Source organism: Mesoplodon densirostris, chromosome 6 (assembly GCF_025265405.1).
Source record: "Mesoplodon densirostris isolate mMesDen1 chromosome 6, mMesDen1 primary haplotype, whole genome shotgun sequence".
NCBI classification, from domain to species: Eukaryota; Metazoa; Chordata; class Mammalia; order Artiodactyla; family Ziphiidae; genus Mesoplodon; species Mesoplodon densirostris.
The window spans coordinates 42,883,538-42,903,938 of NC_082666.1; the positions used below are offsets into that span (position 1 = coordinate 42,883,538).

The 20,401-nt window shown below is 34.0% G+C and overlaps 1 protein-coding gene across 6 annotated transcripts in view; it reads left to right on the forward strand.

Annotated features, from left to right (window-relative positions):
* AGTPBP1 (ATP/GTP binding carboxypeptidase 1) overlaps positions 1-20,401 on the forward strand; it is a 186,626-nt gene that overhangs the window by 155,073 nt on the left and 11,152 nt on the right. For all 6 annotated transcript variants that reach the window (XM_060101661.1, XM_060101663.1, XM_060101662.1 and 3 more), the window contains 2 exons: positions 3,921-4,097; positions 8,051-8,211. In XM_060101661.1, coding sequence (XP_059957644.1) covers positions 3,921-4,097; positions 8,051-8,211 — 338 coding nt within the window. The remainder of the gene's footprint in view (positions 1-3,920; positions 4,098-8,050; positions 8,212-20,401) is intronic.

Here is a 20,401-nt window from a genome sequence, read left to right on the forward strand (position 1 = left end):
ATTCATTTTGAGTTTACTTTTGCATATGGTATGGAAAATGTTTCTAATTTCACTCTTTTACATGTAGCTGTCCGGTTTTCCCACCACCACTTATTGAAGAGACTGTCTTTTCCCTATTTTATATTTTTGCCTCCTTTGTCATAGATTAATTGACCATATGTTAGTGCATTTATTTCTGGGCTCTCTATTCCATTGCTCGATATGTCAGGGTTTTTTAATGTGTGTGCCAGTACATTCCTGTTTTGATTACTGTAGCTTTGTAGTATAGTCTGAAGTCAGGAAGTCAGTGTTACCTCCAGCTTTGTTTTGTTTTTTTTTTCCTCCAGATTGCTTTATAGTCTGTTGTGGTTCCATATAAATTTTAGGATTATTTGTTGTACTTCTCTGAGAAATGTCCTGGGTATTCTAGATATTTTGATAGCGATTGCATTAATTTTGTAGATTGCTTTGAGTAGTATGAACATTTCAACAGTATTAAGTCTTCCAGTACATGAACAGGGATATCTTTCCATTTCTTTGTATCATCTTCAATTTCCTTCATCAGTGTTATATAATTGTCAGAGTATAGGTCTTTCAGTTTATTCCTATGTATTTTATTCTTTTTGATGCAGTTTTAAATGGAATTAGTTTTGGATTCCTGAATTAATGATAGTTCATTATCAGTGTATATAAAAAAGCAACAGATTTCTGTATTTTAATCTTGTATCCTGTACAAGAAAAAACCCAAGTAAACAACCTAACCTATCATCCAAAGTAATTAGAAAAGGAAGAACAAGCAAAGCTCAAAGTCAGCAAAAGGAAGGAAATAATAAAGATCAGAGTGGAAATAAAATTGAGACAGCCCCCCCCCAAAAAAATAGAAAAAAATCAATGTTTTTTTTTTTTTGAAAAGATGAACAAAATTGATAAGCCTTTAGCCAGGCTCATTAAGAAAAGGAGAGAGGTCCCAAATAAACAAAATAAATGAAAGAGGAGAAATTACAACCAGTATCACAGAGACACAAAAAACATAAGAGAATACTATGAACAGTTTTATGCCAACAAATTGTATGATCTGGAAGGAATGGATAAATTCCTAGAAATATACAGTCTTCCAAAACTATAAAAGGCACCTGGAACAGTTCTTTGCTCAAAAAGATAAAAAGCTTTGGGAAGATGGAATTATGAAGTTGCCTGAAAAATGGCAGAAGGTAGTGGAACCAGAGGGTGAATACGTTGTTCAATAAAGTTCTTGGTGAAAATGAAAAATGTGTCTTTTATTTTTACTTAAAAACCAAAGGAACTTTTTGGCCAAAGCAATAGATAACCTGAACAGACTGATCACTAGTAGTGAAATTGAATCAGTAATAAAATAACTCCTAGCAAACAAAAGTCCAGGATCCAACAGCTTCAAAGGGGAATTCTACCAAACATGTAAAGAAGAGCTAATACCTGTCCTTCTCAAACTACTCCAAAAAATTGAAAATGAGGGAACACTCCCAAATTCATTCTACAAGGCCAACATTACCCTGATAACCAAAACCAAAGACACTACAAAAAAGATTACAGGCCAGTATCTATGATGAATATAGATGCAAAAATCCTCAACAAAATATTAGCAAACTGAATCCAACAATATATAAAAAGGATCATGCACCATGATCAAGTTGGATTTATTCTAAGGATGCAAGAATGGTTCATATTCACAAAACAGTCATTGTAATATGCCTCATTAACAAAAGGAAGGATAAAAATCACATGATCATCTCAATAGATGCAGAAAAAGCATTTGACAGAATTCATCCATTCATGTTAAAAACTCTCATCAAAGTTGGTGTAGAGGGAACATATCTCAACATAATGAAGGCCGTTTATGACAAACCCACAGTTAATATCATACTCAAGTTTGAAAAACTGAAAGCTTTTCCTCTAAAAATGCTTCTCACATTTAGATTTTTAATCGATTTGGAATTTATTTTTGTATGAAGTGTGGGGGTCTAATTTTAGTTTCCCCATGTATAACCAGTTGTCTCAGCACCGTTTATTAAACAGCACCTCCTTCCTCTGCCAATTTTATAAAGCCATCTGTTACAGACTTTGTTTCCACATGTATGGGTGTGTTTTGAGGTCTGCCTAGGACTGAAGGGAGATCTATTGTTTTACGTACTGTGTGCTTTTCATTTTGTCACAGTGTCTCTCTTACTATATTTACGCCTAAACAAGCACCCCAGGTTATTTTCCAAAAAAAAGTTTCAGTAACATACTACTACCCTTAGCAGAAGTTCAAAGCACTTTTTCTTTTTGGTGTCCTCTCTCTTCTTCCCCTTTCTCAAATAAATAAAATGATTAGAGTTATGTTAAAAAATGGAAACACTCCAGAAATGTAGAGTAGTGAGTGAAAATCATCTTCTCTCAATTAATCACTAATTCATCACTTTCACCGTGTGTATTGTGAGATTTACCTCTAAGCACATGCATTCATAGATGTATATAAACATAGTATATCAAGTTTTTGTGTTGTTTTTTTTTTTAACGCTCCACAGCAACTTTTTTTTCACGTGTTTGTTGGCCATCTTTCTAGGTCCTCATATCTAGATCTTAATATTTTTGATAGCCACACAAGATTTTCATTGTGTATTTTTGTTATTATTGTATGGCTATACCAAAATGTATTTATTTACTGTCCCTTGGTGGCGGTCACTTCATTAATATTGCCAAATTGTTTTTCATAAGGATTGTACAAATTGATACTTCCCAGTGGATGATAGTGCTGTTTCTCCAAACATCTTACTATCATCTTTGCCAGGTGAAAAAAATATCTGATGGTTTTAGTTTGTGTATCTGTAATTATAATATATGAGGTCAAGTATCTTTTTCTGTTTGGCCAATTATGATCTCTCTTTTTTAAAAATAGCCTTTTCTCATATTCTCTGCTTACTTTTGTACAAGTATCTAATATTGTTTTTAAAATAACTTTATAAGTATACTCTTTATATTAAATTTTTTTGTTTATGATGTGTAGTGATTTAAAACTTTTATCATATTTGTTGATTTTTTTTTTAAGTAGCTTCTGGGTTTTGAGGCTTAGAAAGACTTCTCATTCTAAGATTTTAAAAGTAGAGTTCTATGTTTACTGTTTGTAGTTTCATTTAAAATTTTAACTTATTAACAAAATTTAAATTTACAATCTAATTAGAGTTAGTTCAATGGAGAGTGACTTCAGCTGGTTTTTCTCAGTGGCTGACCAGTTGTGTTAGCTTTTCATGAATGATCAATGTTCCTCACTAATAATAATACTAATTTTAACAAATACCTTTCGTTCTAATTCTGAACTCTCTTTCTAAAGATGCATCTATTCCTATACCAGTATCATCTTTTAACTAATGTTAGATATGTAATTATCTGTCAGATTATTTCTCTAGTTGTAGCCTTTTCTTTCAGAATTCCCCAAGGTATACTGCTATATTTCATTTTCACATGAACCTGAGAATAATTTTAAGTTGCAAAAATGTTGTGGGCATTTCGACTGTGACTGTTTTAGCTTTATTGTTTCATTTAGGGGTGATTGACGTTTACAGTGTTAAATCTCTTAGTCAAGCCATCTTCATGACTAAAGTTTCTTCAGTTTTTGAAATATGTTTTCGTATTTTAAAACATGTTTTTTTTTACATGGTTTTATTCCACTTATTGGTTGCTACTATGAATGTTATCCTTTCGTTCATTCTATTTTCTGATTAATATTTGTCTAGGAAAGCAGAAAAGTCTAATTTAGTAAGGATTCTTTCAGTGTTATGTATAGCAAGGGATATAGGAAGAAGATCGACATGACTGCTCTAATGACTATGCTTTCATAAATTTTTTTCAAAATTTAGAAATTAAAATAATTTTAAATGACAAAAAAAGAAAGCTCTTGAAATATTTTATCATTCTTATCTTTGCAGACTTTGCCTAAGATTCTGAGCCATATTGCCCCAGCATTTTGCATGAGCAGCTGTAGCTTCGTAGTAGAAAAATCTAAAGAATCTACAGCACGTGTTGTAGTTTGGAGAGAGATAGGAGTACAAAGAAGCTATACCATGGAGAGTACTTTGTGTGGCTGTGATCAGGGAAAATATAAGGTAAAACATCTCAGGACTTCCAGCCATAAAAATATTTCAAGTCTGCCATATATGCTCTAGTAGTTTTCAAGTATGTATTAAATGATATGTTTGTTATGCTGAGCTAAATGTAACTTGCAATAATGGAATTGAATTATATGCGATCTTAAGAACAGTTTTTGTTTTGGTTGTTTTTTTTACTTCTCTGAACTAAATAGCTTGCTTTGGATCCTTATGAAATCTTGGTTGAGTCTACTTACAGTCATAATTTTTAAGAAAGCATGCTGTAATACACATTTAAATAACGGTTAGTAATTTTTAATGAGCTGTGCAAGTAGTACATTATTAATAAAATGTTCTATCATTTTAATTTATTGGTTGTAAATATATTTTTATGCATTTAGAAATAAACACATTACACTAAGTTTTTTAAATTTAGATTTTGTGTGTATGTGACTTTTAAATGCATATTCCTTTACTAATTTTTTTTTCTTTACTAAGACTCCTCTTCTCCTCCTCCTATGGTACCATAGGCTTTTATGGGAAACAATGAGTTCAGACTTTACTTTTGAAATCTAAGAGTAATTAAATGTTAGGTGACTTTGAATTTTTTAATTTTAAAGTTTGAGAACTTAAAAAAAATTTTTTTTATTGGAGTATAGTTGATTTACAATGTTTTGTTACTTGCAGGTGTACAGCAAAGTGAATCAGTTATACATATACATATATAAACTCTTTTTTAGATTCTTTTCCCATATAGGTCATTACAGAGTACTGTGTAGAGTTCCCTGTGCTATACAGTAGTTCCTTATTAGTTAATCTATTTTATATATAGTAGTGTGTATATGTCAATCCCAATCTCCCAATTTATCCCTTCTCGCGTTTCCCTGCTGGTAACCATAAGATTGTTTTCTACATCTGTGACTCTATTTCTGTTTTGTAGGTAAGTTCATTTGTACCATTTTTTTAGATTCCACGTATAAGTGATATCATACAATATTTGTTCTTCTCAGTCTGACTTACTTCACTCAGTATTACAATCTCTAGGTCCATCCATGTTGCTACACGTGGTATTATTTTGTTCTTTTTTTATTGCTGAGTAATATTCCATTGTATGTATGTACCACAAAAGATTGAGAAGTTAAAAGGCAATGAATTGGACCTTAGGTAAGCAACTGTAAACCCGGATATTTATTTTTCTTACCTTGCCACAAAAAGCTTTTCAGGTGTCATGCTAATAATTCCACTCATTCTGTTTTGTTGTGTTTTGTTTTTTTGACATGGGCAAGAGGAATCTGAATTCATAGTGATTTTCATATACGTCACATAAAAGTGCTTATAACTTTATGTTTAGAAAGAGTTTAAAATCTTCCAATTGGTTAGTATTAAAAATGTAAACATATTATGATTGATGCCAAAATGTTCAAGTGGCGAGCTTAAATGATTTTTCCAGTCTGTAACTAACTAGAAGAAAATTGTATAGATTTTGCAACTGGCATTCAAACTTTGGGGGCCTAGATGGGTAGAACTTAGTGAAATTTCAGTACTTTCTGTAGAATGACTCTTCCCTAAGATTTAGGTTGACCACAGTATACTATTCTTCCAAAATGTGCTATCCTTTGAAATCTCTTCAAATATTGTAAAACAGTGTCTTCTAGATTACCAAAGGCACGATTGTGGTAAGAGAGGAGCATGAGCACTCCAGCCCACAGACCCTGCCTCCTAATCATTGCTTTAGTGGACTGTAAGTGTGTGGGATGGAAAAAACTTGACAGTCATTTTTGTAAAGGACCATAGGTAGTTCCTATGATTTAGGGAAATAGACTATAAATTATTTGTTCTTAAAAAGATGCAGTCCGGCTGGAGAAGGTAAATTAAAGTGTCAGTGTCTGTGAAACTAGTCTCTGGGAGTAGGGAGAGAAGAAGTCAGGGAAGCTGAGACTTGCATGCCCCTTGAAATCATCTGTTGCATAATAATAGTAGCACTTTCTTACTATATTTGGATTCTACTAATAGACTTTCATTGGATTTTTTTAAGTGTTCTTTTTGTGTTTTGATAAATTTATTTAGTCATTGAAAAAACCACGTTTAAAAAATTGCTAAAATATATTTTGAAACATAAAACGTTAGACGAGTTTTCTAAAAATTACTTTATAAAATTTTTTAAATAAAATAGATACCTAATATACAGTCATTTCTCTTTTATACGATTTACATTGACATATATATACTTTACGTGATTTCCATTGATAGTTACATTGATTTAAAACTCCTATTACTGCTACTAATAAGCTAAGTTTTGTACATCTAAAATTCAGTGCTTTGATCCTAACATATACTTTTTAAAAGTTTTTTTTAATTAATAAACTTTAAAAAATAAGTTTATTTATTATTTTTGGCTGCGTTGGGTCTTCATTGCTGCACCCGGGCTTTCTCTAGCTGCGGCAAGCGGGGGCTACTTTTCATAGCAGTGCACGGGCTTCTCATTGCGGTGGCTTCTCTTGCTGTGGAAAACGAGCTGTAGGCCTGTGGGCTTCAGTAGTTGTGGCATGCGGGCTTCAGTAGTTGTGGCGCATGGGCTTAGTTGCTCCACGGCATGTGGGATCCCCCCGGACCAGGGCTCGAACCCGTGTCCCATGCGTTGACAGGCGGATTCTTAACCACTGCTCCACCAGGGAAGTCCCAATAAACTTTTTAAAGAGCAGTTTTAGATTCACAGAAAAATTGAGTGGAAACTACAGAATTCCCGTATACCCCCATCCTCCCCCCTACACATAATGTATACTTTTCAAACTTGTTAATATTAGCTAATAAGTTGTGTAAGTCTAATAATATTTTAAGAAACAAATCTCTTCACCCTCAAGAATGTTCTTATATTACTGAATTTTAGGCTTTAAATATTCTTTATTTTTATTTTTGATGAGCTAATTCAGAAATAGGCATAGCCTTTCCAAAGCTTTTAGATTAAGAAGGCAAATGCATTTTCTAAGTCAGTTAGGTCACATTTCTTAGAATATTTGGAGATGGCCAAACTATTTAAACAATCAGTCAATCATTATTATGAAGGCATGTGTTACATAGAGTAAATAACAGTTTTTATGATTTATCTCTTCAGTTACTGTGTGCTTTTAGTCTGGTCATTGAAAGTCTAGTCTGCTCCCATCTATGCCTGCAACCTTTGTTGGTGTAAGGATTGCATTTATTTTAGAGATTCATTTTTATCTGAAAATTAAATGATAAGTAATGTCTTGATTTACAGTCCATTTCTATCCTTTTATTTGGTAATGTTTAACTTTTGGTAAACCTTATATATTGTTTATTGAGAAACTATTGGTTAAAAAAGGGTTGTGGTAAAATTTTGTTTTTGCATTAGTAGACCAACTTTGAAATGGGCATTCTTAACTGACATGGAACATAAAAACTTATTTTACTGCTGCCTCATTAGCTTAGATTTGTCTGATTATTTTTTGACATAGTTACCTTTCTTTTGTTTGTTTTTTACTCAGCAATTTCTTTTTATCATTCAGGAAAAGTATGTATAAAGTAATGTTCAAGTATACAAATTGGAGCCTTGATTGTAGCACTATAATATTTCAACATTGGCATACAAGTAGTAGATTACAAGAAGTACTAGCAAGATCTTGTAAAAATATAATTTCACCCATGAACTCCAAGAATAACTTAACCACAAGATGTTTATCTGTTTTTTCCTCCCCAGTGTGTTGGTGAAAATAGTTTGCACGCAGTGAATGAGCATAGACATTTTATAAATGGTTTTTTAAGACAGTTTCCTTTGTGACTTAAAATAATCTTATGTTGTTAAGACACTGTGCTTTTGAGTCCTAGGTTCATACAAAGTGCCAGGCTTTTATTTTATTAATATAGTTACAAATTCCTTTTATGTAATTTTAATGAGATATAGCCAGAGGATAGCAAATGTCCTAGTTACATGTTTATTATTTCTTTATTTTTAGGGTTTACAGATTGGTACTCGAGAATTGGAAGAGATGGGAGCAAAATTTTGTGTTGGTCTATTGCGTTTGAAAAGACTGACATCCCCACTGGAATATAATCTACCTTCTTGTCTGCTTGACTTTGAAAATGACTTGATTGAATCGAGCTGCAAAGTAACTAGGTAAGACATACTTGTTTTATTCTTTTGTTATATGGTAGTATACTGTTAAACTTCATTAAATTAGTTACGCAGAGGAAAGGCACAGAGATTTTGACAGCCAGGAGCATTTTTAGAATTAATATACATAAGTCTTGCTTCTTTTAACATTGGTATTTGGATAAAATTCTAATGAAATATCCTTATATTTGGGATGCTGTTTTAGTGATCTTAATGATTTAGTTTTAACTTAAAAATAAGCAGTGTGGAAAACGTTACTTATATCAGATAATATGTAAATTAAGAAGGCTTGGAGCCAAGATTCATAGTTCAAAAGAAATTTTATTTTGTTGATAATCTACAAATATCAGATGCTTTCCAGTCACCTTCTGGTTACATCTACTAGAAACAGCTAATTTAATATCCCTCTGAAACTATAACTACATCTGCCAAGTAGTATCCTTCTGAGTAGGTAAACTTTTGCTCCTAAAATTCAGTGTATGTAAAATTTGATCACTTATTGGCTCAGAGATAATTTAGTATCACAATTCTTAATCATAGTACCAGAGTTTAGCATTTTATAGTTTGATACACATGGGTAGGAATAGTCCCATTTTATAGAACCTACATGATTTTTATTGTTGGACATTGACATCAGATTTGTTAATTTATTGCCAAGCTATGTTATATATATATATCAATTTAGTAGTTTTAAGTGTAGTAAAACATTAATTAGAACTTGATTCTTATATAATGTGATAATTTAGGCAGTGATCCTCTGCATTCTCTATATTTCAAAACACTTGCTAAAAAATAATGGAAATAAATATAAATATATTTATGTGTAAATAAGTATAATAAAGTTCTCATTGATGTTTAGAAGCCTACTTTTAAGTTATTTCATGTATTCTCCCCCCCCATCTTTTTGAGGTAAAATTCACAAATAAAATTGTAAGATATTTAAAGTGTACACTGTGATGATTTGGTATATGTATACATTGTGAAAGGATTTACCCCATTGAGTTATTAACATACCCATCCATCACATCACATGTTTACCTTTGTGTCTGGGTGTGAGGGAATATTTTTCAGTTTTGCTCTCCTAGCAAATTTCAATTATACAATCCAGTGTTATCTAGTATAGTCACCATGTTATACATTACTTCCGCAGACCTTATTCATCTCAACACCTGAAAGTTTGTATCACTCTTACTAACCTCTCCCTATTGCGTCCTCTGCCTGCCCCATATCCCCTGGCAACCACTTTCCTACTCTCTGTTTCTGAGTTGTTCCAATTCTTTTTTTTTTTTTTAACATTTCATATGTAAGTGACACCATGCAGTATTTGTCTTTGTCTGGCTTATTTCACTTAGCATAATGCCCTCCAGTTTCATCCATGCTGTAGCATATGACAGGATTTCCTTCTTTTTTTTTTAAGGCTGAATATTCCATTGTATATCTATATACCACATTTTCTTTATCCATTCATCCATCAATGGACAGTTAGATTGTTTTCATACTTTGACTATGTGAATAATACTGCTTTGAACATAAGAGTGTCTTAACAGTTTTCAGTGTACAGATCTTCCACCTTCTTGGTTAATTTATTCCTAACAATTATTTTTGATGCTATAGTAAGTTTGTTTTCTTGATTTCTGTTTCTGATGTTTCATTGTTAGTGTATAGAAATGCAGCTGGTTTTTGTATATTGATTTTGTATACTGCAGCTTTACTGAAATCATTTATTACTTCTAACGTTGTGCTGTTTTTAGGGATTCTATGTGATATCTTGTCTACTGCAAATAGAGAAAATTTACTTTTTCCTTGCTGATTTGGATGCGTTTTATTTCTCTTTCTTGCCTAATTGCTCAAGCCAGTACTGTGTTGAATAAAAGTGGTGAGAGTGGGCATCCTTGTTTTGTTCCTTATCTTAGAGGAAGAGCTTTTGGTATTTCATCTTGAGTATGACATTAGCTGTGGGCTTGTCATATATTGCCTTTATTATGCTGGTTTGTTGAGTTTTATCATGAATGGATGGTGAATTTTGTCAAATGCTTTTCTGCATCTATTGAGATGATTATATGATTTTTATCCTTCATTTTGTTAATGTGGTGTATCACATTGATTGATTTGCATATGTTGAACCATCCTTGCATCTCAGGGTGCAAGGTGATCATGGTTTAGGTATGATTCTTTTAGTGTATTGTTGAATATGATTTCATAATACATTTTATTGAGGATTTTTGCATCTAAGTTCATGAGGGATTTTGGCCAATAATTTTCTTGTTTTTAAAATTTCTTCTCTGACTTTGGTATCAGGGTAATGCTGACCTTGTAAAATGAATTTGGAATTGTTCCCTCCTCTTTTAATTTGGGAAGAGTTTGAAAATAATTGCTATTATTTCTTGCTTAAATGTTTGGTAGAATTCATCATTGAAGCCATCTAGTCTTGGGGTTATCTTGGAAGGTTTTTGAGTATTGATTCAGTTTCCTCACAAGTAATTGGTCTGTTTGGATTTTCTGTTAATTTCTTCATGATTCAGTCTTAGTAGCTTGTATGTTTCTAAGACTTTTTTCCATTTCTTCTAGGTTGTCCAATTTGTTGGTGTATAATTGTTCATAGTGGTCTCTTATGATCCTTTGTATTTTTGAGGTATCTGATGTGATGTCTCCTTTTTCATTTATAATTTCTCTCTTTTTTTGGAAAGTCTCACTGTTTGTCTATTCTTTTAAAAAATTAGCTCTTAATTTTATTGATTTTTTTTCTTTTTAGTCTCTATTTCATTTATGTCTCTTTGATCTTTGTTATTTTCTACCTTCTGCTAACTCTAGGCTTAGTTTGTTCTTATTTTCCTAGTTCCTTGAGGTGTAAAATTATGTTGTTTATTTGAGATCTTTCTTTTCTCAGGTATTTACTGTTATAAACTTCCCTCTTAGAACTGCTTTTGCTGCATATTATCAGTTTTGGTATGTTGTGTTTCCATTTTTAGTTCTCTCAAGATATTATTTGATTTCTCTTTCACTCATTGGTTGTTCAAGAACATATGTAATCTCCACGTACTTGTGAATTTTCCAGTTTTCCTAATTGATTTCTAGTTTTCTTTTCTTTTCTTTTCTTTCTTTCTTTCTTTCTTTTTCTTTTTCTTTTTCTTTTTTTTTTTGCCACACCACACGGCTTGTGGAATCTTAGTTCCCTGACCAGGGATTGAACCCAGGCCCTCAGCAGTGAGGGCATGGAGTCCTAATCACTGGACCACCAGGGAATTCCCAATCAATTTCTAGTTTTATATTGTGGTTGGGCTTAATATGATTTCAGTCTTCTTAACTTTATTAAGACTTGTTTGTAGCCTAAGATATGATTTACCCTGGGTAATGTTCCATGTGTGTTTATGTACTCTTTTGCTGTTGGATAGAATGTTTTATATATCTGTTAGGTCCGTCTGGTCTAATGTGTAGTTTAATTCCAGTGGTTTTTGTTAGACTCATTTTCTGTCTTGGATGATCTATCCATTGTTGAAAGTGGGTGTTTGAAGTTCATTGTTATTCTTATATTGCTGTCTGTTCCCTCCTTCAGATCTGTTAATATTTGCTTTATATATTTAGGTGCTCCTATGTTGGGTGCATAAATATTTACAATTGTTATATTCTCCTGATGAATTGATCCTTTTATTATTTTTTTAAAAAATTAATTTATTTGTTTATTTATTTTTGGCTGCATTGGGTCTTCGTTGCTGCGCGCAGCTTCCTTTCTAGTTGTGGCAAGCAGGGGCTACTCTTCGTGCAGTGCACTGGCTTCTTATTGTGGTGGCTTCTCTTTGTTGTGGAGCATGGGCTCTAGGCGCATGGGCTTCTGTAGTTGTGGCACATGGGCTCAGTAGTTGTGGCTCGCAGGCTCTAGAGCACAGACTCAGTAGTTGTGGTGCATGGGCTTAGTGGCTCCATGGCATGTGGGGTCTTCCCGGACCAGGGCTCAAACCTGTGTCCCCTGCGTTGGCAGGCGGATTCTGAACCACTGCGCCACCAGGGAAGTCCAGTCCTTTTATTATTATATAATGACCTTATTATTTTCTCTTGTTGGTCTTTGGTTTAAAGTCTTTTATTTCTGGTATAAGTTTAGCTACCCCTGCTTTCTTCTGGTTTCTATTTGCATTGAATTTATTTTTTCATCACTTCATTTTCAGTTGATGTGTGTCCTTAAAACTGAGAAACTGAGGTGTCTCTTGTAGGCAACATATAGTTGGGTCTCTTTTATTATTTATTCAGCCACTCCATTTTTGATTGGAGAATTTAGTCCATTTACATTTAAAGTAATCATTGATAAGTGTGGGCCTACTGTTGTCATTTTAATTGTTTTCTGGTTATTTTGTAATTCCTTTGTTTCTTACTTCCTTTCTTGCTCTCTTCCTCTGTGATTTGATAATTTTCTGTACAGTAAGTCCCCTACACATGAACCTTCAAGTTGCAAACTTTCAAAGATGGAAACGTGTGTTCACATGTCCAATCATGTAAGCTAGTTCATGTGTCTGGTGTACATTGTCATCTGCGTGCATCCTTTACAAGTGGTTGTGCTTTTGTGTACTTTACTGTATAGTACTGTATAGAGTACAGTAGTACAGTATCTTTATTTCAAGCTAGATCTGCAAAGGAACAACTTCATTGAACTCCTTGCTGTGCCACATGAGGAGCTTACTAATGAAGACCTGATAGAATTGGAGACCCAGAGAAAGGATGAAGAGAGACAAGAAGAAGAAGAAGTAACTGAAGAACCAAAGAGATTCACAACACAGGAAATGGCAAGGGGATTTTCTTTATTTGAGGAGGCACTGTTAATTTTGAGGCATAGGAGCTGAATGTAGAACAGTACACAAAGTTTGCAGCAGCCGTTCAGAATGCAATCCAGTGCTGCTGTGTCATCTATGATGAGAAAAAAAGAGCTACTACCCAGACATCCCTGGATCATTTTTTCAAGAGGGTAGATAGAATTGAATCCAGAAAGGAACCAAAACCTATGTCATCAGAGTCAGGCATGAGTGAAGTTGCAGCTTGCCCTCTGTCTCCTATTGCTGATGATCCTTCAGTTCTATCATCTCTCATCTCTCCTCTCCCTCCTCCAGTCAGTTACTCTTCTTGCCTGTTCACTCGATGCCAGCCCCTGTATGCCAGCTGTTTTACTGTACTACTGTACTTTTCAAGGTACTGTACTGTAAGATTAAAAATATTTTATTTTTTGTGTTTGTTTGTTTTTTATGTATTATTTGTGTGAAAAAATATTATAAACCTATTACAGTACAGTACTATATAGCCGATTGTGCTAGTTAGGTACCTAGGCTAATTTTGTTGGACTTACAAACGTGCTCTCGGAATGGAACTTGTTTGTATGTAGGGGACTTACGGTAGTGGTATGCTTTGAATTCTTTATCTTTTGTATATCTTCTATAGGTTTTGGCAGTGCATTGAGGCTTACATAAAACATTTTTTTTTCTTTTTTGCCAAGGCCACCACCCTTATGTAAAACATTTTAAATATAAACAGTCTATTTTAATCTGATAATTACTTAACTTTAAATGCATACCAAAACTTCCCCTTCCTTCACATTTTGTTTAATGTTATAATTTGCATCTTTTCACATTGTATATCCATTAACAAATTATTGTAATTACATTTATTTTTAATACTTTTGTCTTTTAACCTGCAAACTACATTTATAAGTGATGTACCCATCACCATTGCAATATTAGAATATTCTGAATTTAACTATATATTTACCTTTACCTGTGAGTTTTATACTTTCATGTTTTCCTGTTACTAATTAGTATCCTTTTGTTTCAGCTTGAAGAACTTCCTTTAGCATTTCTTTTTTTTTTTTTCTTTTCTTTTTTTTTTTGCGGTATGTGGGCCTCTCACTGTTGCGGCCTCTCCCGCTGCGGAGCACAGGCTCCGGACGCGCATGCCCAGCGGCCATGGCTCACGGGCCCAGCCGCTCCGCGGCATATGGGATCCTCCCAGACCGGGGCACGAACCCGTATCCCCTGCATCGGCAGGCGGACTCTCAACCACTGCGCCACCAGGGAGGCCCTAGCATTTCTTTTAAGACTGGTCTAGTGTTGATGAACTCATTCATCATTTGTTTATCTGGAAAACTTATATCTCTTTTTCAGTTCTGAAGGACAACTTTGCCAGGTAGAGTATTCTTGATTGGCAATTTTTTCCTTTCAGAACTTTGATTATATCATCTTACTCCCTTCTAGCCTGCAAGGTTTCTGCTGAAAAATCTGTTTATGGTCTTATCTGGGTTCCTGTGTATGTAATGAGTTTCTTTTTCTCTTGCTACTTTGAAGATTCTCCTTGTCTTTAAGTTTTGATGATTTAATTATAATGTGTTTTGGTGTGGGTCCTTTTGGATTTATCTTTTTTAGTGCTCTCTAGACTTCCTAGATCCAACTGTCTGACGTCTCTTTCTTTTCCCAAGTTAGGGAAGTGTTCAGCCATTAATTCTTGAATAACCTTTCTGACTCCTTTTCTCTGCTCTCTTTCTGGAACCCCTATAATGCATATCTTAAGCTATTTTCACTCTTTCGTTATTTCTGTTTGCACCTGTGTTTGAAAAAAATTCCGCTGCCGTTTTCAGGTTTGCTGATCCTTCCACTTGATCTAGTCTGCTGTTGAAACTGTCATATTGCATTTTTCAGTGCAGTTATTATAGTCTTCAGCTCTATCATTTCTGTTTGGGAATTTTTAATATTTTCTGTCTCTTTTTTGAAGTTCTTACTTTGTTCATGCATTACTCTCCTAACTTTGGTGTGCCTCTTTATGACCATTATTTTGAACTCTGTATCATGTAAATCACTTACCTTTATTTCATTAAGATCTGCTTCTGGATATTTTTATTGTTCTTTGTTTGGAACATATTCCCCTAATTCTTCATTTTTATTGACTCTGTTCATTTCTGCACATTAGTTAGAACAGCCACCTCTCCCAGCCTGACATAATGGTCTCATGGCATGAGCTCTTTGTTGTGTTTCATACTTTTGTTATTCCCCAAAAGATAGTGTTCTGAAAGGAGCTGACAGTATAATAGAAAAAGCACAATTTACATTTGTGAAGGGGCATGATGGTAATTATAAAAAATACAGAAAATACATTAATATATTTAAAAAACAAAATTTATAAATTGCATAGACATATTGAGAAAAAAGTTACTGAGTAAATAATTTAAAATCACCTGGATTTATGTGGAATAAATTTCTTAAATTAGTAAGTTTTAGGCTAGAGCTTGAAAGATAGTAGGTGAGGCTTGGTAAAGAAATAGGAGCTAACATGAAGAAAACAAAGTTGGCAATAAGAAGTAGACTAATTTAGGTAAGGTGGAAAGGATTGCTTGGAGCTTAGAAAAGCTAATGTTGAAGAAGGCATTACGGGAGTAGGTGTTCAGTTTCATGGGAAGGTTAGTGTGGATTTTATAGAAGAGAAGTAGTAACTGTATATGTTCTTAAGCAAGGAATGATAACTGATATATCCTATGCAGTGTTATTAAAATTCAAAATGTTTAGAAGCTTATGCTAGTGTAATACTTCTGTATTGTAAGCACCAGGTATTATGGTAAGTTGAGGGAAAAGGTGACTACAGAGCTTTCTGGGGTTGTTCTTTGAGGTTGATACTTTTAATGTATACTACTGGTGTCCAGTTATTCAAAATGCTGCTTCTTGAATGTAGATTTCTGTTATTCTTATTTTCTTTTGTTTTAGTTGGTTTCTAATATGGGTAGAGTGAATAAGGAGGAATGAGAGAGGTTCTGATTGTTGGCTGAAGATGAAACTAGCTAGCTCCAAAGTTTCTGATGGAATTATTGGTATATACTTATTGCTTTTAAGACTGCCCCCCCACCACCAAGACTGACAAAGCTCTTTTCCTCATAGCTACTGTCATTTATGATTTTAAAATCTTATTTAATAATGATTGCTTACTCATTTGGCTGTCCTTTTTATTGCTTCTTGGAAACTTTTCAAGAATCATTGTAAATTCTTGTCATTATTTGCATTATTGGTAAAATGGGTGGGAGGGAAGTTGTACATATTTCTCACCTTTCCCTCTTTCTCCTAGCTTTTGATAATCATCCTTTAGTTTTGCTGTGCATTGGCAATCACTGATAACAATTACCTTGGAAATAAAAGCTATAGTAAATGTAACACAGATCAGTTGGGTTTATTTGTTGAGGCCAAAAATGGGGGTTGTGGTGTTCAAAAACTTTCCTTTGAGTGCTTCTTCTCTATCTTCTTTGCTTTTTCTCCTCTTTCAACTTTTCTTCTCACCCTACACACTTTCCATAAGTGATATTCATTCCAGTGATTTTAAATTACGTCTGTGTCTTGATAACTCCAAAATACATATAATCTTCCAGACCTCTCTTCTGAGCTCTAGACTTACGTATCCAGGTTCCGACTTGGTTTTGTACACTTGGACACAAAATTAACTTGTCTAAAACTCAACTCATGACTTCTGTTTGCCTACCTCTCCCCAAACAAACCCATTCATCAGTATCCACCTCCCTCTACCCAATTGCCCTTGTAAGAAACCTTATTCTTGGCATCTCCTTCTCTCTCCCTTACCCTTAATCCAATCCATCACCTGGGGCTTTTTGATTTCTCCTCCAAAATATTTCTCAGATCATTCTATTTCTTTCCACCACTTCTGCCATTACACTTGTCCAGACTGCCATCATCTCTTGCCTGCTCTACTCCAGTAGCCCCTCCCTGGTCTTTCCCTACTTTTTTGTATCCTCCAGTTTCTTTGTATGAAGTGGTCACTGTCCTGTTTAAAGTCCTTCAGTTATTTTCCACATATATGGCCTATATCCATTATCAGAGTCTCTGAGGTCCAGAATGAGCCATCTATACCTTTCTTTCCCCCTTTAGCTTGTCCTACTCTCTCTCTGTATTCTTACCATTCCAACCGCACTGACCATCTTTTAGTTTTTATGACAGTGCTCCTAAACTAGCAAAGGTCTAGTTTTTATTTTCCTATTTGTTATGGATTGATAATTGACTAAAATACAGTAAGAATGAAGTACTATACAAATGGAAGAGGGCACCCCAAGGAATGCAAATATAAGCTCCAATTTCCTGTTATTAGAGTCACCAGACACATAATTTTATGTAAAATTGTTGTAAAAGTTTCTGAACACTTCATTTTAATTCCTAGGCTTTTGTTGCCATGGACCAATAACAAAGAATTTGTGGACCATACCTTGAGTAGTGCTATTCTAGAACATGAAAATCTTTTTATCATCCCAGCGTCTTTGCATCTGCTTTTTCCTCTACCAAAATGTCTATGCCTCCACTTGTTTAAGGTTTTATCCTTATCCTCAGTGCTATTCAGTTTCAGTGCATTGTGTTTAGGAGTGGTATATTAAAAAGAATATACCTTGGTTGACACTTAATATGTACTTTTAATTTGAGGACTCTTCAATTTTGAAAAAATCTCAACCTTTTTTTTTTTTTTTTTTTTTTTGAAAATTGCTTCTTTGACAATTCCTTTATTCTGTTCTTCCAGAATTCCTACACTGGAGCTTCTCTGTCTGTTCTCCACACATGTCTCTTAACAACTTTTTCACATTTTCTATCTCTACTTCAGTCTAGGTAAATTCTTCAGTAGCATTTTATAATTCACTAAATTTAGTTGTTTCTGGTCTAAAGTTTATCTCATGGGAGTATTTTATTTTAAAGATTATATATTTCACGTCTAATTGGTTCTTTTTTGTTTCTGCATTTTTAAATTTCATGATGCCTTGTTTATTCTTATGGCTACTATTCTTCTCTTCTTTGAAGACCCTAAACACTTTCATAGTCATTTGTAGATCATGCCATTATTTTTGTGTTGGTAAGCTCATCATGGCTTCTCAAGAGTTTTGTAACTTGCAAGCTCATATTAAATGAGAGCTTCCCCCAAACCCCCAGCTCTTTCAAGTCTCTGCCCTTAATCCCTTAATGATTTTGTGTTGCTTCTACCTGGCCCTCTCTAGGCTCCAGTCCAAGCTTATATTAGCTTACGCTAGCATTTTATTAGTCTTGTATTTCCTACTTCCCACCCTTCAACGATACTGGGGATTTTGCTGGACAGGTGACTGTTCATGAGGGGTCTGACTTTGCTGCTTTGTCTCCTTTTTTCTGACTTAATAATTGCAACTTTGTAAAATCTTAGCCTTAGGCAGAAGTCTCAGCCTTATTTTTTCAGCCTCCTTTCTAAAGTGGGAAGCCTCACTCCAGCTGCTCGATTGCCATGAGTCTGGGTTTAATTCCCTGGCTCTAGGACATTTAAGCCTCCCTGTTATTTTGAAGGAGCTACTGCTGCCTGCTCTTGGACCTGGAATTCAGGAGACCCATGACCTATTTTTGTGACTCTATGCTTTTTCTGGGCCAAGGAGATGTTTATCTTGTTTCTGTATGCATCTGTGTCTTTTTTGTTTTCCTGTTTTATATCTTATCTATCATTGCTCTGTGGTTAGAGCAAGGATAATAAGAGTCTCAAAGCATGTACTTGTCTAAACCAGCTTCTGAGAGAAGTCTGTCAGTCACACCTACCTAGCTAACTCCTAGTTAACCTCAGGGACCATATTTATGCCTTTCAACACTGTCTAATGGTGGCTTGCATAGTGCCAGTCACATACTGAGTTGAGGAAGTGGTAGGTTGCTACATAAGATTTTCAGATTCAGTTGGGTTGGATTGCTTGTTGGTTGGGGGAAAGGTCTTACAGTACCCTAAATATCAGTGTAAGGATGTTAGACTTTATCCTTTAGGCAGTAGGCAGTTTTGAAGCCACTGGGTGGAGTCTGCTAATTGGTAGTTTTTGCCTGAAAATAGTGTAAAGATTTGATTGAAGCTGAGAAGGTAGAGGCAAGAAAACCCTTGAGGAAACTGTTTGGAATCATTCATGTTTGAGAGGAGGATGAGAGCTCAAATAAGGAGGTAACTGGCAATGATTGTTTGAGGAGACAGTATCAGGTGGCAATGGAGAGGTCTTGATGCTTGAATATGGAATCAGAAGCAGGTGAAGCCACGTTTCCATATTGGAGTGAAAAAGGCAAATGGTGGTATTAGAGATGGAACTAGGAAACCACTTACTTTTACTAAGATTACCTTCCTGTCCTTTTCTCTTTATTGTCTGTACTCTTCTGTATCCTTTCTTTGTTCTTGGTAACTTTCTGTTTCCTGGTCTTAATGTGAACCTGAGGTATCATCTGAATGAATATAAGTCCTTCCCATTTTTTTTTAGTGAGTTGACCCTTAAAAATCTTTCAAACCCATCTTCCCCTGTCAAATTTATGCTTTTGTTTCTGTGTACAATGTGGATGGTTTTATTCCACATAATAGCCCTCAATTTAATTTTATCTTCCTCAGGTTTAATTGTTTCTCAAGATAGAGTATCTATTTGTTGTGAACTAATTTATTTTCTATAGGCAATTTATATCAAGTAAGCTTGGAATAATTGCAGCGGCAAGAATAGTAAACATTAAATGCCTTTGTCAAGGTAATCAGTGACTTATTTATAGATGACAAATAATTAGTCATCACAACACCATAAACCCGTAGGTATTTGGCACATAGCATTTGAGTTTGTTTAAATAAACTTAAGAAAAAGGTAAGAGACTTATTCAAAATGAATCTTTGATAATTATGAAAAATAATTTCCCAGTTGTTCCATTTAGTATATATACCATTGCTTCATTTAATAGAAGATACTTTAGTTTTATAAACAATAATTGGAATCTAAAAATCAATTAGAAGTTGAACAAAGCTTAAAAACTACTGATCTGTAAAATTATTTTACTTGGAATGCTTAAAACTTCTGAATATAAGACTTTATATTAAAAAGCAGACAGATTCTTTAACCATGTTGGTATTACATGTATATAAGCTATAACTAGCTTTCTTTTCATTTAGTGTTTGTTTCTAACCTTCTGTCTCTTTATATGTAAATATATTGTAAGCAGAATATAGTTGTTTTTGTAAAATTTTAGTCTGACAGTTATCTTTTAATCGGAACATTAGTTCATTTACATTACCTGTAATTATTGACATATTTAGATTTAAATCTACCTGCTTATTATTTGCTTTGTTTGTTCCACTTGCCCTGTGTTTTTGCAAAGATTTCTTTTTGATTTATTCAAACTAAACTTTTTACATTTATATTATATAAAATATATTTGTATTTATATTC